Genomic DNA, 23988 nt, shown 5'->3' with positions numbered 1-23988 from the left:
CAAGGAACACACAAAATCTGTGAGCCTGAAGTCTGCTCTGAGAATCTTTGAACCTCCCCAACAAAAGCAGATTTGATCTCTGTTTTTATACACTACAAGGAGGGTTCAGTACCACTGAATCCTTGCCATCCTTCAAAGCAGTATTTTGATAAATTACTTCTGCTAGGAACGGTGCAGTTGCTTTCCTGAAATCAGCTCTTCTGCATTTTTCTCCCCTAGGGAATAAACTGCAGCAAAAGAGAGGGGTTTGATGAAAATTCCTGTGTTTCTGCATCTAGGATTGGCCTGCACTTCCCAGCTAAGAAGGGCCTGAATGTTAGGTCTCATGAACCTATAAATTTCTTTTATAAAAGTGGGCCATTTAGGCTGTCTTGCAGGTCAAAAAATAATAGATTTCTCAATGATCAAAAGTGCTATTAGCCTGCAGTTCTCTCTGAATAATAGGTCACACTCCCAGCCATGTTCATTTTCCCAGTGTCAGCTGAACAAGGATCTCAGGAAAGAGATCTGAACTGTGTCAAGCAAGGAGTAATTGATTTGTAATCTTGTTTTCCAACAGAGCACACTTTGCTAACTAGATTCTACAGGCTCTATAAAGTGCAGAGTTACAAACTTGCCGTTTTTATGGCACAGAAGCCATTAATACACACATTTGCATGTTGTTAGACACCTGAATAATAAAGTGGCTTCATAGCTCAGCAAATACTGAGAGCAGGTGGTGCTTCTGTGATCCTCTAACATCACCCAGTGAGCCCTGAGCTGCGGGAGCACATGGCACTCAGGATTCCTCTCAGTTACTCAGCTGAGGTTTAACACAACCAAATGCTGTCCTGCTGACTGACTGAGGAAGCAGAGATTAATTTTAACCTGCTGGCAGATGAGCACTAAACCTGAAGCAGTCATGCTCTCAGACATCAGCTATTGCTTGTCAGCATTGCCAGTGCTGTGCAGGGACAGCTCATTTTGCTTCTGAATGTAACAAAGAAATCAATCCAGCAGGCAGAGACCTAAAGGGACTTGGAAATGAAGACCAAAAGCTGCAGAAAGCAACTTCTTGACAAGGCAGCGAGCAGGTTTGAACCATGGTTTGAGTGCAAGAGGCATTTGCATCAATCTTTAAATACTGGGGTTCTGGAAACCACCTCACCCAGAGCCTGCTGAAGTTTTCCACCAAGTTTCCTGATATTATTTCGCTCACACACCGAGCATGATCCAAAATACCCTTCATTGGAAGCACCCTGCTGCAGTTCCAGATTGTGACAGGACTTTATTCACCCTGCCTGTGACCCAGAGGGAAAAATCTGATTCTGCTGCAGTGTGCCCAAGATTTGCTCTCCTCTTCATCAGAGCAATGAAAAAGGTACCTGACTTTGAGGGCGAGAGCACATCCACCCTATTTTAAAGTGAGTTTTAGTACTACTGGTTGAAGTGGAACTTACACTGTGCTGAAAAGCACGAGTGCCTCCAAGGCCAAACCAGAGCCTGTGGGAGGAGTTGTGTTCCCTTCTCTGTGACCCCACAAACCTGCCCTCGTTAGTGATGGAGAGCCAAATCAGGCTGTACGACCGTGTGGAAGAACAGAAGCAAGAAAAAACCACTTAGAAATGCCTTTCTGGCTCTGTAAATAGCACGGAGGCAGGTGATGCACAAGTTAGGCAAAACAGGGGTGACCACAGAACTGTGATGGGTTTAAAAACTGTATTAACACTCAGGGGTTTGAGCACATAAAGGTCAGACACTTTCTTATAGGAAAAATGCAGCAAACCCCAGATCAGGGAAGAAATGCTGATGTCTGGCTCCAGATCAGAAGGCTGAAGGATAGCTTTATTAAAACTATACTATATTACATTAATATACTATTTAAAGAGAGACTATCCTATTCTACATACTTACTTCTTACTTACCTATCTAACTAACTCAAACTCGTGACTCTCTGCTGAGAGCCCGAGCCACAGCTGGATCCCATTGGTCACTGACCCCAAACAGCCTTCACCAGGATCCAACCCAGCAATCACTGCAGGTAAACAATCTCCACACCACATTCCACATGGGGAGAACAAAGGAGCAGAGATAAAGATTGTTTTATCTTCCTCTCTCTGTGCTTCTCCTGAGAGACAGAATTATGCTTCTCTGTCCAGAGAATGGGAATGCCACACTTTCTGTAAATGAGGAGTTACTCAAGAGCAGCAAATTAAAAATTAAAAAAAAAAGAGTCTGCCCTGGGGAGAACAACTGCACAGCCCATGGCAGGCTGACTGCAGGAGGGAGCCCCAGCTGCCAGCACAGCCCTGGGACCAGGCTACCTGCAGGGCATGGACAGCCAGCACCTGAAGAGCCAGGGGGGTTCGGCTTTAGTTGATTTATCATCATTTTTTAATTCATTGCTTCCACACGTTTTATTCCAAAAATCTCTTTTCAAAGGGTTTTGGTTTGGGTCGTGTAGCACATTGTTTTTTCCCTTTGATAAATGGAAGTGTTGTACTTACACAGCAGAAGCCTCAAAGAAAATGTAAAGAGGTTGGGGATACTGTCCCTCAAAAATGTGTTATTTCTACAAATTATTTTTACAATTACTAATTGCATCTGGTTCACCACTTCACAGATGGCTGGAGCCTTTTTTATGAAGATCAGGCCTGTGCACAGTGAGCCTATCAATGCCACCACACAGGTCTGAAGAGCAGACACACACCAGTAATTGATGTTGAATAAGTTATGTCAGGATTGTCTTGCTGTAATAGTTCCAAGTGTTTACTTGAGCTTCACAAACCATCTAAATCTTTTACAAAGAGCAATGGAAGAGGAGAATGAAGAATTTGTGCAAAATGGAAATTCAATCTTAATCTTAGTAAAAATTAAAACTTCTCTTCAAAGAACATTCCAAATAGTGACAGGAATATTTTAGCACTTGTCCTCCAACCCTGCTCAAAAAAAGAAAGCAAGTCAAATCCCTATGAAGTGCTCGAATTCATCCTGCTTCAAATGCTCTTAAAATTCCTGAAATTATTTTGTAAGCTTACTGAAAGAAAGCAAATGATCCCCACTAAGTGCCAGCAGCTGTACATCCCACGTTTTGGTGAAATAGGATGTGAGGCCACCGGTGCTGTGAGCTCACCTGCCTGGCAAGCCAGAACTCAAAAGGTTATTGATAAAAAGGATAAACAAAAACATTTTTCACGGTAAAGTCTGTTGTGGCAATCCATTTTAAATTTCCCTTGATTTAAAAGAATTTTCTTTCAAGCAAGTATCAGTGCTTCTAAGTCTCCAGTTTTTGAATCAAGTCTCTCATTAACATTTTGGTTTATTCTTGAAATTCTGTACAGCTGAAGTGATAGAATTATTTCAGAAACTCAGCTTCACTAAAAGTTCAGCTTTTCATTTACATTCCTGTGTAGCAGCTTACATTCCTGTTTGCAGTCTCACAGATAAATCTGTCATCAAAATATCACCCAAACAGCTTAAAATGTAGAAGTTAACAGAAAAACTGCATCTAAAATTGCTACTTTTATAATATGATTGAAGGCAGATTTATGATGTGAAGAAAAAAGAGGTTTACTTACAATTTAATACTTGGAGTTGGTAATCCAAGAGTAGCATTATGATAAATCCTACATATTTCTTAGAAGACTTAGAGAGTTTCCATATATACACACACACTTTTCTGATGCTAATTGTACGATTTCTTGTATTTTTTTTATGTTAATCTCCTGGCAAGTTTTATAATGCTTAAGGTGACATTTGGCAGTTGAGTCCCCACAGATACAACTGTCCTCATTCTTACAGAAACCAATTTTTTTTTTCCTCCCACAACTGGTGTGGCCCAAAGAACATGATAAGTGATGGGAATCAGCTTCAGGATTATTTAATTCCTTTATTCTTCTAAGCAGGTAGTGCTGGCTGCTTTCTTTTCCCACTGCATTCTTCCAGCATTTACAGTGAGAGGCTATTTAGTGTTTATAATAATAAAGCAAACTGACAGTGCCACAATATAATAAAAGCAGGTTTGAAATTTAGCTCCTTAATCACTCAAGGTAATTAAAATAGTCATGTCTTGCAGATGAACAGACCATAGAGGTAGAAAGTGAGTCCATTCTCTATTTAGCAGCTTTTTCTTGCAGCCTCCAAAGTCTCAGGTGAAAGACAGGACCCAGGAGAGCTGTGCTGGCTCCTGAACACCAAACCCACCCTAGGAGAGGGGACACGAAAGGACAGGTGGCTGAGGGCAGGGAGGAAAGGGGAAACAAGAACAAGGCATGGGAGTGCCTAAACACCAAGGTTCTAAAACATCCTCAGAAAGGACAGTGAGGATGAAGCATTGATTTGTGCCTCACTGGAGGCAATGTGCTAATGGCCTCAGCACTTGGTTTGGGTTTCAGAGTCCCCTGTGTTATTCTGGGATGTGACCTGTCTATGCAGATGCACAGGAGACAGCTTTGATCAGCTCTCTGTCTTGCTGCCAAACCTCTCAGGCCGGAACCGTGCAACAGAATTCCAACTGAATGAGTGAGACTTCCCAAAGTGCCTGCATCACAAAAGGCACTTCCAACCCTCCCAGTTCATTTAGTAATTACCAAATACTGGGGCACAGATTTACTCTCTGCCCCAGACACTGGAGCTCGTTTGCAGTGCCAGCCTGCTCTGTTAGTGGAGCTCACACCCCACATCTGCACCTAAGTCAGCAGTGACAATTCAGACATCTGGGCACATTTTCCAGGGAGCAATTTTTTCATTCCACCTACCTGCTGCACGTGTTGGGAAGTGTTTGCTTGGAAACAGCTCATCACATCCTATTGTAAAGTGCAGGCAAACCCAGTGGGAAGAAATGCTGATGTCTGACTCCAGCTCAGAAGGCTAAATGATTTCTTTATTATAACTATACTATAACACATTAATATACTATTTAAAGGAGATACTGAAACTACATACCTGCTTTTCTAACTACCATATCTAACTACCCACAACTCGTGACCCTCTCTTAAGAGTCGAGACAGAAGTGGGTTGGATTGGCCATCAGCTCAAACAATCCTCACCAGAATCCAATCAAGCAATCACCCCAGGTAAACAATTCTCCAAACACATTCCACATGGGAAAAACAAGGAGCAGAAATAGAAATTGTTTTCTCTTTCTGTCCTCTGTGCTGCTCTATGAAAAAATCCTGAGAGAGAGAAGAATGTGCCTGCCACAACATCCTGCTTCAGGTCTCGTGTTTTAGAGTTTCTGACTGTGTTCTACAAGGTACCTGGTGCTACAAGGAGGAAAGGAGGTGGCTTTGCTTTGTGTTGGCTGTTTCATCTCCATGAAAAGCATGAAGGAATCTCCTCCAAGCCTGCTCCTCATCCATAAACTGAATGAACCCACAACAAAAGAAAAAAAAAATGTCCTTGCCTTCAAAATGAATCTGAGAACAAGGGGCAAAGTTAAACACTTTTATCTGAGTGAGACATTCTCTAACACCATTTATCACACACACTAAAATGCTGTATTTGGGACCAAATATAATACACAAGGCTGCTCTTGGTAGCTTCCCCAAAGGCATCCTGAGAACACCCACAGAACTGAAAACATATCTGATCTCCTGACAGCTGGGAGGGCAAAAACTGAGAACTTGTTAATAAGAAAACTAGCCATGATAAGGGAGGGAAACCTTCAGGGAGCTGCAAAAGCACTTCAGCTCTTTGTGGTCAGTCTCACAGAGCTCAAGTCCACCTTCATCAGAGCCATCTGCTACATCTGCCCAGGACAGGACGGAGGTGGAACTGAGGGGCTGGCACACACACCTGCAGTACAAAATGTCACTTTCCCAGAAGATGCAGTTGTCTCAATCCAGCTCTGCTTTGCTTTCTCCCCAGATATGTTTTTAGGGTTTTAAGTGATGTTAATACAGTTCTGTATTGCAGTTTGAGAGGTGGGTTTGGTGCCTGGCTCAAGCCACCATGCTTATCCTGATTCATACCTCAGGAACTCCTAATTCAGACCTTGAAGTGATTAGTTCCTCCCCCAGAAAACAGAAATCCTGCTCCAGCCAGAGGTATCCTAATCAAGTTAAAATAGTCTGAGAATAGCTCTGGGCATTTCTTTGTAGGCTCCAATAAACTTTGCTCCTTCTGCAGCACAGCTGGTTCCTAATTTGACACTGGCTTGATGAGAGACAGGTCAGGGATGGAAACATTTTTAAGAGCATTGCACTTCATCTGTGTGGCTTCTCAATTTCATCTTTCCCCGAGTGTGTGTAATTTTGCAGAAAGTATCTTTGCATAAAACTTGGGTGGTTTAAGTATTCATCAGCTCCTGCTGCTCCCTTTCCACCCCAGAGCAGAGCACCAGCTCTGCCACTGCAACAATCATTTCCACAGCAACTAATTGCAAATCCAAGCAGAGATTATGCCTCCAGGTGAGGGACTAGCATCAGGAACAGATCACTCTTCAAAATGCCATTTTCATGCAAATGCACCGTACAATAAAGAACAGAAAAAAATTAAACACAAGAAAACAAACATCATAATTTGTTTAATGAAATGTTTCTGCCAGTTTTGCAGAAAGTATCAGCAGGCTCAAAGTTTTGAGCATATGTAAAAATCAGATTCTGGCTCAGGTCTTGGGAGATTTAGGAGGATCCCACTGTCACTTCTGGAGTTTTTGCCCTCTCAGTTTAAGTGAAAACAGAATGTATCCACTAGGTGTTATATAGGAATCAGCCAGCTTCCTTAAGCCATAACTAGAGAAATTAGATGCTGTGTTTGCAAATCAAACTCTGCTGCAGTCATACTGAAAAATTAATTTCAAAGGTGGGGGAATCTGCCTGGCCTTTGCAGGACTTTCAGGCACTCAATGAAAAAAAATTTACATTGAATATGTAAAGTCACCTTTAAGCTGTAGCTTATCAGCCCTTCAGAAGAAATTGGCCTTTTATTATCTCAATACTAAGCACATTTCCTAAATTTACATGAACCTTTCATCAGAGAAACCCATGGTACTTTTCAAAATAAGTTTTAGTTGAACCTAATGGAGATGTGTATGTGTACGTTCCACTTCTGTTGTTGCTGCTTAAAAATGCCTAATCCTAGAATATGAGCATTTGAACTACTTGTTTTATGTGGTGCAACTAATTCTTGGAAAATTGTGCTAAGAAAGTGCTTTTGGAGTCAGGGGAGCCTTGACTGAACTAATATAAGTACAACTAAAAGCAAAGAGATTTTAATTTCTTTCTAAGTCAAAGATAGAGGAGGAAAATCACCATGCAAAGGGAGAAAACAAAACATCAGTCAGATCCACAGGCACGTTTTTCTTTGTGATTTCCTGAAGAGAAATGGATCTTGGGACGGCACACACTGACCCAGTGCCACAGCTGACAAACATCACAAGTTAAACACTGCAGTGAGCACCAAATTCTCTGAACATGGTCAAGGACCAAGCAAAGCTGCTGAAATAAAACCTGACATCCAGCCCCAGTGAGACACAGGTCTCATCCTCTGCTGCTGTGACTTCAGTGACTGATCTCCTTGCTTTCAAGGGAGCATCAAGAACAGTGAAGCACCTTGGGAGCTCCACAAGAATTCCTTGAATTAGTTCCCTCTCTTCTTGACACCTCTGAGAAAAGCAGATTCTTTCCCCAGTTTATTCCCTTACATTTTGTTGGTATTCCCCCACCAGCCAACATCATCTCTGCAACTGAGAGGCTTTACTTTATTAAAATACAATTACTTTGTGAGGTGAAAGCAGTGACATTTCATCAACCCGCCTCCAAATCGCCTTTAAGGCCTCTATAAATAATAAACTGCCTTCATAAGGAAGGCTGTTCAGATGATTTTATATCATTTATTACAGATGAAACTTGAAGTTTTGGATACTTGAAGCTGTTGATCACTTCTTTGGCACTTGAGCACTTCACACCAGATGCCTTTGGAATTACTTAGCTACAAGGCACTCCATGGAAAGTGGGTGATTCTAAGTTTTGAGCTGTTTTTGTGAGGAGACTGGTCTGGATACTGCCTTGGGCTAGTTTCAATACTGGGAGAGCAGAGAGGGCTGGTGTCACCTCCCTGACTTAACATTCCCAGTAAGGGATACACCAATGTCCCTTTCTTTGGAAATGTTCCTGAAGCTATTGCTGAGTAATAGACAGAGTGCTACCAGCTGTCCTGCTACAGACCTGGGACCAGTGCTCTCTGCCAGCTGGAACCATGCTCCACACCCCCAGAGTGTCCATCCTCTGCTCCCAGGGAATCAATTTTAAAAGTTCAAACTAAAGAGCAGCAGAAAGAAAAGATCAGTGAATTTTCAAAGTCCTAGCAATCTCTTGAGATGACAGAGAACGGATTTTACACCTTGAACATCATCATTTTCTTCAGACAACAGCTCTTTAGCCAAAGGAGGGGGTCAGTTATTGAGAAAGTCAAAACTTTTGTTTATAGGCACATTTAATTTCCAGGATTCCTTAGGTCAGCATGCCAGAATTAGACATCAATCAAGGAGGGCATTTTGCACTTTGAGCTCAGAAGAAGAAAAATATTCCCGGCAATTACTAAAACTGATGCACGACTAAAGCAGCACCCAGGATGTGCACACATCTGCACAATCACATCAAACATATGCAACCAATTCCATTCTGCAGCCTCTTCTGTTGGCAGCATTCAGATCTCAGTACTGATTTAGTAATCTCCAACAGCTTCTGCAGAACCTCCAGATGAAGGGCTGAGGAACAGCACATGAAAGAGCCCCTTTCCTTTAGCAAACAGATTTAAGCGTACCAAGCTTAAAAAAAAATCTACTTTAGCAATTTAAATAATTGTTCATTTACAAAAACAAGCTTTAAAAAGATAAACAGATAAGAGGATGCTATCATTTGTGTATGTGGAGTTCTAATGAGAGAATTGAGCAATTGGCATGAAATATCAGGAATTACTGGGTTTTTTTTTTTATGAGGTGGTTTAAGTAAAGATATTACACTATGGGATTATGTTTTTTCCCTGGTGAAAAATAAACTAACAGGAAAAAAAAAAAACAAAACAACACACAAAAAATGTGCCTCTGTCCTCTCAGCACCACCAGGCACTGACTTTGCTAAGCTTGTGCAGTAGGTGTTTCACAAACCAGCTCCCCAGGCTGGGAGAACCTTTCATGTTGCAGCCTATATTATAATATAATAATAATAATAATAAATATATATATAATATAATATAATTATACTATAATATACTATAATATACTATAATATAATTAATAATATAATATAATATAATTAATATAATATAATATAATATAATATAATATAATAATATAATATAATTAATATAGTGTTTTGGCAGAGACAACATTAGCACTGCACAAACACCACTGAGAGAATGCTATTATAACACAGGAGAAAACAGAAACTGGCAGGAGAAAACAGAGACTGCCAGGGCTCAGCCCAAGCTGTCCCCACCTCTGCCAGCTCCTTTCTCCATCAGAGGTGCCAACAGCCAGAGCTGTGCCAGCAGCTCCAGGGGATCTCCCCCCTCTGCCTGCTGATGGTCCCTGACCTCCCTGTGCCCACCCCAGAGCCCCAGGGGTGATTCCAGACCCCTCCAGGGGGGAGATTTCTGGTACCTGGCATTTAGACATCAATTGATCACACTGCAGCAAACAGGGGCTGGGCTTTTCCTGCTCCCTTCCCAGCACCATCACACCCTCCCCCTGCACTGACCAGGCAGCTGAGGCCCAGAATTTATTTCAGCCACACAGCTGGGCTTTTTCTGGGGGTTCTTTCCTCATTTTGCTTTGGTGAAAAGCTTCCCTGCTAATGATGCACACTGCACACACGCCCGGGGGAACAGCCTCAGCAGCTTCCAGGTTGGCAGACACCGAGTCCCAAGACACCACACAGGGTCTGAGTCACAATTATCCCAACTGACCTCTCAGCTGGGAAGAGTAAGGGTCTTGGAAAGTTATCACTGGGGCAAAATTCATTTGTCAACAGGTAACAAGATATTAATTTAGTTTTGATTTTTTTTTGGCTCAGTTACATAACGATTTTTTTTTAAATCACAATTGAGCCACCATTCTGAAGTGCTAACATACACATGCTTTGTGTGCACAGCTACACAGGACACTTTAAAATTAATCAAAATTCAGCAGATAGGGAAAAAAAAGGAGCAGGAGCAGAGTCATTCCAATTAAGATGCCTCTGCAATTAACATCCCACAAGGATCTGTTCTTCCATGAATATTATTCAGTGATTTTTTTTCACAGTGAATTGGGAAGTGAGTATGTATAAATCAAGGCATTGGTAATTTTCAGACAATTTTAATCAAATTGCAGTCATAAATTCTGGGCTAGTCTGACAAAAATACACTTCCATGTGGGCAAACACAGAATGTTTTGTGACATTGGCAGCTGTTGGTAAATGAACCTGGAGCCCAGGCCAGAGCAGTACCTAAACCATTGATATATTAACAGGGGACATCCAGCAGAATCAGCTTTCTGCAAAAATGTTGAACTTGCAAAGAGCCAGCGAGGGCACGGATGAATTATTTCAGATGAGGAGCACAGGCCTGCAGGATGCAAAACAAAGCACATGGATCCAGATGCTTGGCTTATCCAGGAGGAGGAAATGAGTTTATTCCCATCATGGGAGTCCATAACATCTGGTGCAAAACAGCCCACTCAGGCTGGGATGAGCAGCTGGGCAAATTCCAGCTCCAGGCAAGGGTTTATATTTTTATTCTAAGAATAATTATCTACAGCAAGAAATTTACCTGGAGACTTGAGGAACTGTCCGTGACCTGAAGCCTTTAATCAACAGTGGCTGTTTTTGTAAAATGTTCCATGTTCTAGCTCAAACAGAATTTAGGAAGATGGAATTAACTTCTACCAGAAACCAGGGTCTAGCAGTCAATTCTAGCCTTGAAATCTAAGAAGGATCTGAACATGAGTGGCCAGGCACAGCAACCTTTATGTAACATGTGTAACACCACACTGGCTAATTAGAAGAAAATATTGCCACATCACCAAAAACTATTGGGTTTGTGCCTTCAAGAGCTGGAAACTAGCCTTTAGTGAGAGAAAGAAATTCTGTTCTGCTGCTTTTCTAAGAATCAGAGGGTTTTTGGAGCTAATGCAACAGCTTTCTGTAATCTCGTTATTTATTTGAAATTAAGTAAAAAGTGATTAATTGCTCAATCAGCATTCCTTCCATTTTATATGGACTCTTGTAATTCACAGACAGCTTCTAAACATAACCATCAATGATTTTGCCCTCTGGAGACAGTGAAAAGATTAGGGTTTTTTAGTTGAAATAAATATTTTAGTGAATGAAAAAACAACCTCTCAGCATCTCAGAACAGATGTTACTTCCCCAGTGCATTATTGATAAGAATGTTTAATTTCCATTTACTTGTGGCCCAGCTCCAGGAACTATGGCAGTCTCAGTGTGGTGACTTCATAATTTTACATACTAAATCCATTTATATTTTTTGTGATTAGCCTTCATTTTGTGGAAAATAACATTCCCTGAAGATAATACATGTTGAATGCACAGTACAACTCAGCTAAAACAGGAATTTACCAAACTATTCATAGAGAGTAAAAGGAATGGAAACTTTGTGAGAATTTGTTAATTTTTCACCATCTCATTATGCTTCGGGGTAACCCATATCATCAAAATAATTGCAGGAGCTGGGGAAATGCAGAGCCCCTTCAGTGCATCCATTCATGGCTGGTCCTGTGCTGTTCTTGCTCAACTCTTCAAGGGAAAACAGATCCCTGGGAAAACACAGAACCCTTCTAAGTCCATGCCAGGGCTGGTTCCGTGATGTCCCTGCTCAGTTCGTGTCAGGATCCTGCACAATCCTTGCCATGAGACCCTGGACACCCACGAGCCTCTCTACCTCCACCTTGGCCCAGTAAAGATCTTTCTATGAAATGAGGAACTGGAGCTGTGTCCTTTCCTAGGGATTCTAAAGCCATACCCCTGTGCAGCAGGGCTGCCATCCAGTGTATTGGAATATATTCCAATAGATTGGAAACATGCAGGGGGAAAACCAGCAGGTGATAGACTGTGTAAGAATTATTGTGCTCAGGAAATCTTTTTCACTTTAAACAAGTTTTGCTTTTCAGGCTGGAATAAAAGTATCCTTACCAAGGACTGCAGACACTTCTCATTGATTTGTGGATCTTAGACGGACCTTTATTAATTATCAGTACAATTAATTGAGAATTACTTCATTATCTAGCACTTAGAGTCACCAGGTTAAGTCACTCAGCTGTTGCATTTTCCTACACCAAGCTATTTGAAGTCTGCTGGCAGTGACCAGCTGGCTCACAAGTGTTGGACCAGTTATGTCCATTTTAAAGGTATCTTAAGGTGCCTGAAGGAAAGAGATCAGAACACAAGACAACCATCAAAAGTAAATGTTCTGTACTCTGAATTTAAAGGATAAGATCCTTTCTAGTGTAGACAAGACTGCCTGTAACTCCTTGGGCTGTTTAAGAAGTGCACAGTGGGGAAAGCACTCAAACATCAGAACACATTAAGTGCATTCCTGAGGGGGAAATTACATGGGTGGCAGTGCAGCAGATCCTGCAGCCTAATTTAATGGAACAAAATAGGCAACTCTTTAGTAATAATGCATCCCCAATGAGTCTGAACATTGAGTACTCCACAGGAAAGGGACAGCCAGTGAAGCACCAGCCTGATTCCATTTTCAATTTTTGCATAGCTTCTGGGGCTTATTCCTCATTGTTGTAGTGAGGGCTACTGACTAAGACTGCAAATATTAAAGAAAAAAAAAACCAAAGTAAAGTAAATAATTTTATCAATCTTTAAATCACAGAAACTTGAAATAAAAATATTTTCCTGGCTGACATTGGCATACAGAAGGAGAAAGCATAGCAAATAAGAGCAATATACAAATATCTTAATTTCATATCTCCTCTAATTCAACATAGATCACAAATGTCTTCTTTTGCCTCTGGAAAACTTTAATGCATTTGTAATTTCAATCAAAAGTAATATTCCAGTTATTCTACAAAAATTGTAATGTTAGGCAATTTATTACTCAAACTGGGATAGAAATGCTCCATGAATGTTCCTTATCAGTGAAATTGAACTTCCAATGAGTAAACACAACTGGCCGGTGTTGCTCTTGGTTGAAATTGCTTGTTGAAAACAGGTAGTTTTTTGCTGAATTAAATTAAAATTCCCTCATGACAAAATAATAGGATAATGCACACAAAGCCTTTAGCTTTGCACACTTAGCCCCTGCCATCTAGTGCAGCTACAGGAAAAATGGCAAAACAAGGTCGTTCACAAGGGTCTCTTTCTGCTGCCTTTCCTTGTCTCAGGCAATTCCTTGCTGCAATTATTCCTGCTCAGGCTGCAGTGCCATTGTTTGCTGACAGTTTGCTGACACCAGCCAGAGGTTAACAGGAGGATGCATCAGTTTGAGGGAGAACATTTCTCTTCAACTTGTTCTCATTCTTGGAATCAAGTCCAAACCAATTTTTGATTTATCCACACCTTTCTACCTTTCTTCTTTCTTTTCTTCTTTCTTTTTCTTTTTCTTCTCTCCTTTACTTTGATTGAGCAAATATTGCTGTGGAATATTTCTACCTTTTTTCTTTCTTTTCTTCTTTCTTTTTCTTTTTCTTCTCTCCTTTACTTTGATTGAGCAAATATTGCTGTGGAAGTAACTCCAGCACCTTGTATCAATACCACCACTGACTTCTAAAGAATTATCATCTCCTTTCTTCCCACTTCCAAAGGCAAATAATTATGAGTCTGTCCTGGATCACAGAACTTGACTGTGCTCTGAATCAAAACAAAAGCAGTAATTCCAGCATCTATCACGGGCTGCTTAACAAGTCAATAGATTAAATCCTTAAGTTATCCTCTAATTAAGTAATCAGACCCAAAAAAGGAAAGAGAGGAAAGGCAGATGCAGTCTGCAACACGTTCCAAATGTCCTGCTCTTCAAAACACTTTAAATTTATGGTGCTCTCCTAAAACACATCCATTCCATAGTGTCTGAGGACAAAAGGAACTCAATAGATTGAAACACTGTTATAAAGAGGAGAGAAAAAGAACTAAACCACAGCCTTGACAGCAGAATGGTTCAATCTGCTTAGAACCCTGAGAGTCAAAAATCAGCACCTTAAATTGGACACTCAGCCCAGACAAACCCACCATTCCAGTTTCTCCTTTCTCAAACACATTTCCTCTTTAAAGTAATATTTATAAATGCAATCATGATCACAAAGCTATGCACACAAAAATCAGATTTTGTAATAAACCAACTGTAAGGAGCAAATAAATGTCCTAAACCAGAAAATCTATGAGAAGCTGCACTAACACAGTGTAACCAAAGGTCAAACTGTCAGACTTCAGATCCAATTCCTACAGTTCATTCTATGTTTTATGCATGTATTTAATGAAAAAGCCCTGATTTATTGAGTCAAAAATGACTTTAACCCAAGCTAAACAAAAGAGATAAAAAATGTGTATTTCACTCCTCAAGATTAACACCATTCTCAAATTCAAGGCCTCCTAATGTCTTTGTTATTTACCCAAAGCCCTTCCAGGACAGCAGCTGACACTGCTGAAGGCACACACTGGAGCTGCTGCAGTGAATCCAGATGTGGTTCAGTTCCTGCATCCACACCTGGTCTTGACAGAGCTTTTAATTTGATACCATGAACCCACACCCATCCTTCAAACAAGGGAATTTTGTCTTGAGCTGAAGCTCCAAGCTTATATCCTAATCTCTAGAAAACCCTTCCCCTCCTCCTTTTAAATGACCAGCTTTTCAATATGTGTTTCTCAGCTTTCCAAGGTATGTTTACTTTAGGTGTGTTACACTTTAGGAATACTTTAGGAATACTCAAATGAATTACTCAAAGTAATGACAAGGTACAACTTGTTCTCTATGCATAGACAAGGGCATTGCACAGCACGTCACATCCCCCCATCAAACTGGGTTTACAATTCCATCAACATCTGAGATTTAGAAGGCTGGATCTATCACATGATATAAGTTTGGTGTAGTCAAGTCTTCAGAGTTGATCGCATAACCAGTTATCCCCTCCTACAAAAGCACTTTTCAGATACTTCCCTCACATTTTCTTTTACAACATGACAGTCCCAGAACTGAATAAAGATATTACTTCTGATGTTAGCAACAAAAAGTTGCATTTTTTTTCTTCAAGGTACTTCTAGCCTTTCCTCCTTTCTAAGTATTCACAAAGGCAATTAAAAAAATTAAAACAGTACATTAATTCACAAATGCACTAAAGTCAATCTGAAAGTTGCTTAAAAGGTAAAAGTTCAAGCTCTCTCCTGGCTCAGGTGGCATTACAGATGACAACATAGTTTAGGAAGCTTTGTGCTGTGGGAACACTACAGAAGTCAAACCAAACCCAGGAAATTTAGTCTTGTTCTCTAAACTTGCCAAAAATATTTATGGGGGGAAAGTTTGGCTCATAACAAAGGAGGCCTTTTGGATACAGAAATACCTTTGCACCAAAATCCAAAGGCATAGGCACAAAGAGTTGGTCAGAGAGATAAAAAGGACTATTCTTGAAAGGCAAGGATACATGGATCACAAGGATCCCCACTCCTGATGATCACTCATGGGTAACTATGAGTCTCACATAGTTACTCACGGGTAACTGTGAGTCTATCTCATGTCTATCAGCCCAGAAAGAAGTCAGCACTTGCATGTTTAATTCTTCATACACTTCCCATTCGAGGAAATACAGCTTTAGCCTAATTTAATAATTTCAGTATGTGGTCACAAGTAGGGTGACAATCAACGCTGGGCATCACAGAGCTGACAGCTGTGCTCATCCTCCAGGAACACAACTGGGGATGGAAATCTCCAGAGACCCTGCTCATCCTTCAGGCACACAACTGGGGATGGAAATCTCCAGAGACCCTGCTCATCCTTCAGGCACACAACTGGGGATGGAAATCTCCAGAGACCCTGCTAATCCTTCAGGCACACAACTGGGGATGGAAATCTCCAGAGACCCTGCTCATCCTTCAGGCACACAACTGGGGATGGAAATCTCCAGAGACCCTGGTTAAAGATTTTTACCCAAACTCTTGATGAAAAGCTGTGACTCACCAGTTCTCCCCAGTGCCAGTTCCCCACCACCTGCACCCAAGGAAGGGTTTCTCAAGGTGAACCTCACTACAAACACTGCAGCCCCTTGGTTTGAACTGGCTTCATCCTCATGCTCTGCCAGGAAGAAACATCACAGAGGGAACAATTTCAGGGCCTTGGACTGTGTGATCCACACCTGCCACAAGCAGCTTCCTCACCGTAATGAAGGCAATAGAAAGAGAAAGGAAGAAGTAAATTATTTTAATAGATACCTAAAATAACAATTCCAGTTTCTCCCCTGTGTCTTAGGTTGGAAATGGGGGTGTGTATTCTGTTCCTATCTGATGGGGCAGTTCTCTGCTGTTCATTGGGTATTTTCTTTATCTCTCCCACACCCAACCCTCCCTCCAGGAGATCTCTTCTGTCCATGGCCAGCGACTGTCCCTGCATGGCTGAGAAAATTCCATCATCCCATGGGGAGATGCTCTGCCCAGGTGAGGAGCCAAGCATTCCTACCTGGATACAATCTGACCTTGGGAACCCCACAGCAGCCTTTGCCCACTGCATTCCCAGAGGAGCAGCTTTCTTCCCCACTGCATTCCCAGAGGAGCAGCTTTCTTCTCCATTGCATTCCCAGAGAAGACCAGGCCCATCCACACCAGCCCTGGAGCTTCAGAGGAAAACTCCACCCTTGTGCAGGATCCCTGCTCCAGCAGAAGCACAGCTGGCACTGCAGGAGGGCTGAGCCACCATGGGATGGGACTGCTGCCACCTCCCTGACCCACAGGGGGTGAGGGCATGTTCTGACTCTGGCAGTGCTGTTTTGTATTACTGCATTTTTAGTTTCTTTTTATTTTTTTTTCCATAATAAAGAACTGTTATTCCTGCTCCCATATCTTTGCCTGAGAGTCCCTTTAATTTCAGAGTGATAACAATTCAGAGGCAGGGGGGTTACATTTCCCATTTCAGGGCAGGCTCCTGCCTTCCTCAGCAGACACCTGTCTGTTCAAACCAGGACTCCCTGGTGCTGCATTAACCAGCCCCAGCACTAAGGAAGGAGTCACTCCAGCTGCTGCTTCCAACCAGCTGCTGGCAAATGCAGCTCCTCTTTGCCAAGGCAGGGAAGGGAGCTCTGTCCAGGGGCACAAAGATCCTTCTGCAACCAACTTGTGCCCAGCAGCATCTCCTGCTGCAAACTCGGGATGCCAAGGAATGCCCACATCACTCCAGGAGCATAAAATATACATTGTGTCTGCATTGTCCAGAATCCAAGATTCCATAGTAAGTGGAATAATGAGCTGGAGCAGCTGACCAAGGTAGATTTCTTCCTTCTGAACCCAAGAATGATGTTGGATGAGGCAAATAGCAGTGGAATAAACAGAGAAATAGCACACACGGAGTGCTGATTTTTTACTATGAGTCCAAAAATGAGTCAAAGCCTATAATTTTTTTAAACGTCCTTCTTTAAAGTGGAAGACATAATGGACTATTAGGAAATGTTCCTCCAATGCATGCATTGATTACCCATACCACTATGCCTATAAAATAAAGATTCTTCTAAGCCCAGAAATGAAGTCATTCCAGTGTTTCCTAAGGGCACACAATCCATCTTTTCCAGCAGTTTGCTCTCTACAAGGTGACAGACACTTACAGTCATTGTTGAACAAGCTTTTATTGCTTTAAGAAAAAAATTTTATGTTAACAGAATTTCAAATGTCACATCATTAATTTCTAATAATGCCTCCAAATGAGACAGATTTAAATGGGAAAGGGAAAAATATTAGTGGAACTTTATACAAAATGTACTGCAACATCCCCAGCTAGAATTCACTCAAGTGAGGGGAAAGAAGAGCTTCATTGAGCTTTGATGAGTTTTGAATCAAACTCAGTTTAATTTAAGAATTACTGTAAGAACAATTTTTTTATTATAAAAAACTATTTAAGAATTGATTTTGGGAAAGACAAGCAGTGAAATAATTATTCATTAACTGATTTGCTTTGTTAATATTTTTAACAATCCCCTGATGAAAAGCCAGAGTGTGAAGTTGGAGAAGCTATACCAAGTCCTTGAAAGGACAAAAAAAAAAAAAAAAAAAAAAAAAAAGGATAGGTATTTACCAGCACAGAACTTTTGCTGCAGTAGCAGAACAGAAGTAAGGGGCTAAACCAAGCCTCACAGATGGGGAAAAGCCCAGTGATTCAGGTATGCATCATTCTCATATATTCTGCATGATCCTTTAAAAGACAAAGTCAATTTATTCAATTAAGGCTTATTTTTCAGGAAATTCCTAATTCAGTTTTATAGTAAGATGTACCATCAAAAGGACTTTTAGCCCAGCCCATAGTGGTGTTCACTTCTAGATATTTATCACAAAGTGGAATTTACTCTCAGGTAAAAAAGGAAAAAAAACAGCCAAAAGCAAGGGTTGTGATTTGAGCAATTAACATGCATGTAATTTGCATTTCTTTTGGGGAAAATAAGTCTCTGCCAGAAATGGTATAAGAACAAGAGTGGTACTTCACTGTCTGAGAGTTAGAAAGAACCTAACTTCATAAAGCATTGGAAACCCAAAACACAGAGCAAAGTGCAACTCTCTGCACTTACATGGCTTGATAAAAGAGATTTCTCCTTGGAAAAACAAACCAACACACATTTTAAATACTTTTGTAGCTCATGAAAACTGTTGCATTTAGAGATGATTCTTCCACCAAGAATGAGCCAAATAAACTACCTTTCAAATTTTTAAAATTTAAAAATGTAAATCCTACCAAAACACTGGGCATCTACTTAGCTCCTCATTTGAAGAAGTATGCCTAAATTCAGGATATCAATCCCAGGAGAGAAAAAACCCCACATTTCAGAAAACTTCTGGATAAAATCAGTGCACTGAAATCTCCAGCAGCTCTTAAGTGAGTCCTAAAGCTACACTCTCCCCCTGTGACAACTCACAGGGAAAACATCCTCCACCCCAGACATTGTCCCCAGCACCCTCCCCCTGTATTTCTGACCGAGGGAAGCAGCCAGGATGTGTCCAGGAAAAGTACCTGGCCCGAATTGCACCAGGAGGGGCAAAGCTTCAGCTGGCAGGGGATCCAAACGTTCTTCCCGAGCTCTCTGCTGTGCCTCAGGAACTGCTGATGGGCACGGCAGCTGAGCTGAATAACCAGCAGCAAAGTTACATCTGGCAATGCTGATGTTTATACAGGCAACTGCTCAGCAGCTCTTTTTTGCCAAAATCTCACCACATGAGATCTCTAACCACCAATTCTCCTCCTGTCCTGGAGGCTCTACCTCTATCCCCAGCTGTAAAATAGTGCTACTCAACATAAATGCACTTCAAAGTCTGAATGGACAGACTGATAAACAGCCCAAACTGTCCAGTTCAGTGCACCAATCCCTACCCAATTTCTAAATGGATATAGGGAGCTGAAAAGCAAGTTCAGCAGTTAATAGTCCTTCTCCCCATGAAAAAAAGAAATCACTCCTCTGACAGACACATCTTGCAAGCTGCTGACAGTGAGAGCCAGATAAAAGCACCCACTCCTGCACTAAAAAGCATGCAGGCAAGATCAGAAATTAAAGAGGACCATGCTTATGATCTCGGTGAGATGGGACACTAGATTGCATTCATCCTGCTCTTCTTGATGCCCAATTACCAACTTCAGGATGACAAATAATTTCAAAGGTAACCTCCCGGCCCTTCCCCCTTTCCCTGAGCCACTGAAGATGCTCACTTACACTTTTGCCTTCACCTCCTCCTTCGGGCACGGGCTCTTCTCTGCCTGAGCAAGGCATTATTGCATCTTCTGCTGCTGCTTCTCTGTCCCTTCCACCGGTTCCTCCTTCATTCCCCAGCTTCAGCCTCTTTACCTCAGGCTGGGAATCATCCACATCCTCCCTTCTTATCTTGCCATCTCTGCCTCGCTGCTTCCCCGCGTCTTCTGGGCTGCCGCAGGAATTTGACATTTTCAAAGCGGTGCGGACACTTTTTTTTTTTTTTTTTTTTTTTTTTTTTTTTTTTTTTTTTTTAAGGAAAAAAAAAAAGGGCTGCTGAAGCTGCCGTTTTGAAGGGGGATTTGGCTTCCGAGAGCTCCGATGTGTTCTCGCTCCCGTTAAAAATTTGGGTGCTGTGCAGGATCCGGAGCTGTTTCTCTGCCGCCCTCTCCTGCCGGCTGCGAGCGCTGAGCGCGGACGGAGCCGCTGCTCCTCAGGAAAACTAATAACCTTTCCTATATCGATTATATGCAAGCTGCTGCTGCTGCTTCCAGCGCCAAAACCCTCGGATTTCTCTTCTTCCCGAGCCACGGAAATTGGCTTTCCTTAAAGTACAAAATATTAGCTGCGCCGTATTTAAATCCAAATTTACGTCTGTGCCCCAGGGATGCTGAGGACTTTGGTTATATACTGGTATTGATGCCAAGAGTAATTACCCATTAAAATGCAAAGGTGGCCTTAACTCCAAACAGCTTCTTTCAAAATAATTTCACTACAGGTTTAGGGGTGTTTTTTATAAGGATGTCCTTACTCTGTAAAGTAACTTTGCATCATCTAAATCCACGTTCCACACTGTAACACAAATTTCGCATAACATTCTGGTCCTAGAGCTGTAGGAATGAGATTAGGGCAACCCAACAGGACAGTTTTGAGGTACTTTTTGCTCTCTCAGACAATTTATTAAAACCATCACCACACATAATCAAAGGTTTGGTGCAATATTTGAATCTTTAAAAAAAACGTAACCAAGTGCTTTGACATATAGACTGCAATCTGCTGCTCATTCTTCCAATAGAGAAGGCAAGATGCAGTAGAGGCGTTTTTGGGAAAAAAAAAAAAGCAATGTGAGTCCTGTTTTCTCACACTTAAGCACTTGTAGATTTAAATGAGGCTCCTTATATCTTGCAGAGGGAAGTAAATCCCTAAGAAGCCCACTCCACATGTCCAGAGATCTTCCAGTCAGAAGCTCAGGGGAAAAAAGATTCAGGAGTGGTGCCCAGCCAGGTGTCGATGAATTCAACGAGTCAAACTCCATTTTCTGCTGTGTTCAACAAGGTCTGTCTGGCCAGAATCCTTGGGAGAGTTAATCTGTGTCCCAGCACTGATTTCACTGACATTAGAATCCTAGAGGGAGTTAATCTGTGTCCCAGCTCTGATTTCACTGGCAGTATGAAGGGGGGGTTAGTTTGAGCAAGTAGTTGTGTCAATTATTGAAGAATGAACAAAGAGGGGAGGAATCAGTCATTTGAGGCACTCCAGCCAGATCCACAGAAGGGTGAGGGAGCAGTTCTGAGAGATCCAGGATGTCTGCACACCCAGAACTGGAGACATTAAACATCCACTGCTAGCACTGACAGTAGCAAAGGGGTGGGCATTGGCCTTTGCCTAACTTGCAGCTGTAAATACTTTCAGAGCTGGATGAACACAAACCAAGTGGGCTCAGCAGAGGAAAATCAAGCTGAAAGGTTTTTTTTAAATGGTGCTGGATCAAGCCTCACATGCCTTGTGACCTGCAGTGGTCAAGTTCCACAGCTTGGCCTTCAATCTGGAGTGGTGTCCACTTGTGATGAGCCTACAGAAGAAACCTGCTCAGCTGATGACTGATCCTCTTCAAGAAACAAGAGATTGTCAGCCAGAACACAGCCAGGCAGCTACTGCAGGAAGGGTTTTATCCTAGGTGAGCACAGATGATACAGGTCATGCCCCACTTCTGAAAGCCGTGAGTCCCCACACCCATCTAGCTCAGGAGGAAAGAAAACCATCAATAAACACCACTCAGTATTCTCATCAACAGCAGCAGCAGTAGAGACCAACAACAGGGATTTTCTTCAAAAGTCACATCCCCTAGGCAGAACTGTTGTTTTCAACAAATCCTTCATCCTCTCTCCCATATTGTTAAAACATGACCCACCCTTTCCCATCTTTCCTTCTGCTTGAAAGAGTTCCACGACTGTTTAGATCATCTCCACCAAACTGCAAAAGCCTCTCTTATTTCTAGGGCTCATTCACCATTCATACCTGCTTTTTCCATCACACAAGCCATTTAATCCTGTTTTCTATTTGAGCTTCATTTATTCTTTCTTAAACTTCCCATCCTCACACAAAATACTGAAATACAGAAATAATTCTGAAACAGAAGTGCTGTTTTAGCTACAATGCATTTCAGGCTTATTTGCACAGTAAACTGCATAAATTTCTGTTGGAGCATATCCCCATCCAAAAGCTTTGATTTCATGGAAGTCAAGTGGCTGGCAAGACCTTGCCAGTTGCAGCAGTGTTTTATTTGTGTTTGAAGTGCAAGCAGGCAGCTGCTCAGGCTGCCTCAGTGACCAGCCCAGCCACACACCCCCAGTGCCTGCCAGGCACTGCTGGCTCCTGCACATTCCTGTCCCCAGATCACAGGCACAGTCAGCTTCTTCCAAATCAGAAAATAAAACACCCACTTCCTCATGTTTGAAGCATAGCCTCTGGTTTTGAAGAAATGAAAATTTACGGAGACAGGGAACGCGTTTTTGTTTCTAATGAAAATCAAACATTTCTGAAATGTCAACATCTTCATGCAGAGAAAAGGAGAAATGGCAAGGCAAGAAATAAATTATGTTGGTATTTGTGAGAGATGGTTGTTCAGGCCTTTTCTTCCTATTATTTAGCACAGAAATACTGCATGGCAGGAATAGGCAGTCACTGTTTTTGTGTTTCTACAGCACCAAAATGTTCCATGATGTCAGGAAGTTCTCCGGTACATAAGCCCACGCTTAGCTGGGCCACCAGGCTTCATGCAGGAAGCTCAGTTCAAGTCTTTCATACCATCATAATTTTCAGAAGAGGATAAAAGGCTCAAGATGGGAGTCAATCCTCTAGACATGTCCAGCCTCCTTTTTCATCCTGCATGATACATTCCTTGCTTAATATCAGCCTGATTTACTGTTTCACCTCCTGACTCTATTTAGTGCCAGAATGTCCCTCGTGGCCAGGGCCCACCCCTTGCCCTCTTCTGACAAAGCTCACTTTATACCTAATGAGCAGTTTCAGAGTCAAATCCATGTTGATTCCCCACAGAACCCCTCACAAAACTGATCCTGAGCCAAATAGAGCCATGAGCACAAGTCACTAAAATCTGAGAGGCCATTACCCAGGGAGGTACATGAAAGTGAGTAACAAGTGCTCTGAGACCTCAGGAATCCTTGCACAAACTGCTTTCAAGATATTTCTGCTTGAAATCACTGCTAAAAAAGCTGCAAGCCAGAAAAGACAGAACTCCACAGGTACCACTCTCAGCAGCCAGTCCAGCTCCAGCCAGCATCTCCTCTTGGACTGTAAGATACACTAAATGAAATAAAATAGGTATGTTGAGACCCAAACGGAGGGAGATTTCCACCTCTTGTGCACCCCCAAAACACTGAAACGAGAGGCAGCTGGAGAGAGGATGAGAACTGTGCTGTTCCCTGCAGAAAGCCTGGCCTCCTCCAAGTGCCACCCAAAAGCCACTGGGATTTGGATACAAGGAACCAGGGGGTAAATAAAGGGTTTTTATGGGGTTTGGACATAGGGGGAAAGCAAGAAAACTCCTGCTGGCTGAGTCTCATAAGGCTCAGATGTAAAGAAGCTTTATTTTGTTGTATCCACTTGCCAAATAAGCAGTGAATTATCAAAGCCAGAGATTTCAGTTCAGGGGTGAACATCCTTGCAGGATGTGCAGTGTTTGGATCCCACTCCATCTCTCAGAGCTCAGACCCAACAACAATCCCTTTGTTTTCTCTTGCAAGAAAACAACACTCACAGTGAATTTCGAGGTTCAAGGACAGATGAGCCAAGAGATTTTATCTTGTCACCTAACTGTGCTGCCATCAAACCAGCAGTTTCAATGTAAAGCAGAGTTAGAGAATCCCCAAATAATTTTGCAATTCAGCTCAACC

General features: G+C 42.0%; 1 protein-coding gene and 1 long non-coding RNA gene across 18 annotated transcripts in view; one reads left to right on the top strand and one right to left on the bottom strand.

Moving 5' to 3' along the window:
- Positions 1-20062, bottom strand: part of RBFOX1 (RNA binding fox-1 homolog 1) — a 1156138-nt gene extending 1136076 nt beyond the window's left edge. For all 17 annotated transcript variants that reach the window (XM_068206663.1, XM_068206660.1, XM_068206659.1 and 14 more), the window contains exon 1: positions 19817-20062. In XM_068206663.1, coding sequence (XP_068062764.1) covers positions 19817-20044 — 228 coding nt within the window. In that variant the 5' untranslated portion in view covers positions 20045-20062. The remainder of the gene's footprint in view (positions 1-19816) is intronic.
- On the top strand, positions 744-2873 carry LOC137483355 (uncharacterized). The gene is made up of 2 exons (XR_011004427.1): positions 744-1620; positions 2603-2873. It is a non-coding gene; the product is annotated as an uncharacterized lncRNA (long non-coding RNA).
- Positions 20063-23988: the final 3926 nt, after the last annotated feature.

This window comes from Anomalospiza imberbis, chromosome 16, assembly GCF_031753505.1.
Source record: "Anomalospiza imberbis isolate Cuckoo-Finch-1a 21T00152 chromosome 16, ASM3175350v1, whole genome shotgun sequence".
In the NCBI taxonomy this organism is placed as follows: Eukaryota; Metazoa; Chordata; class Aves; order Passeriformes; family Viduidae; genus Anomalospiza; species Anomalospiza imberbis.
The sequence above is the reverse complement of the archived record's forward strand: the minus strand, read 5'-3'. Positions and strand labels throughout refer to the sequence as shown.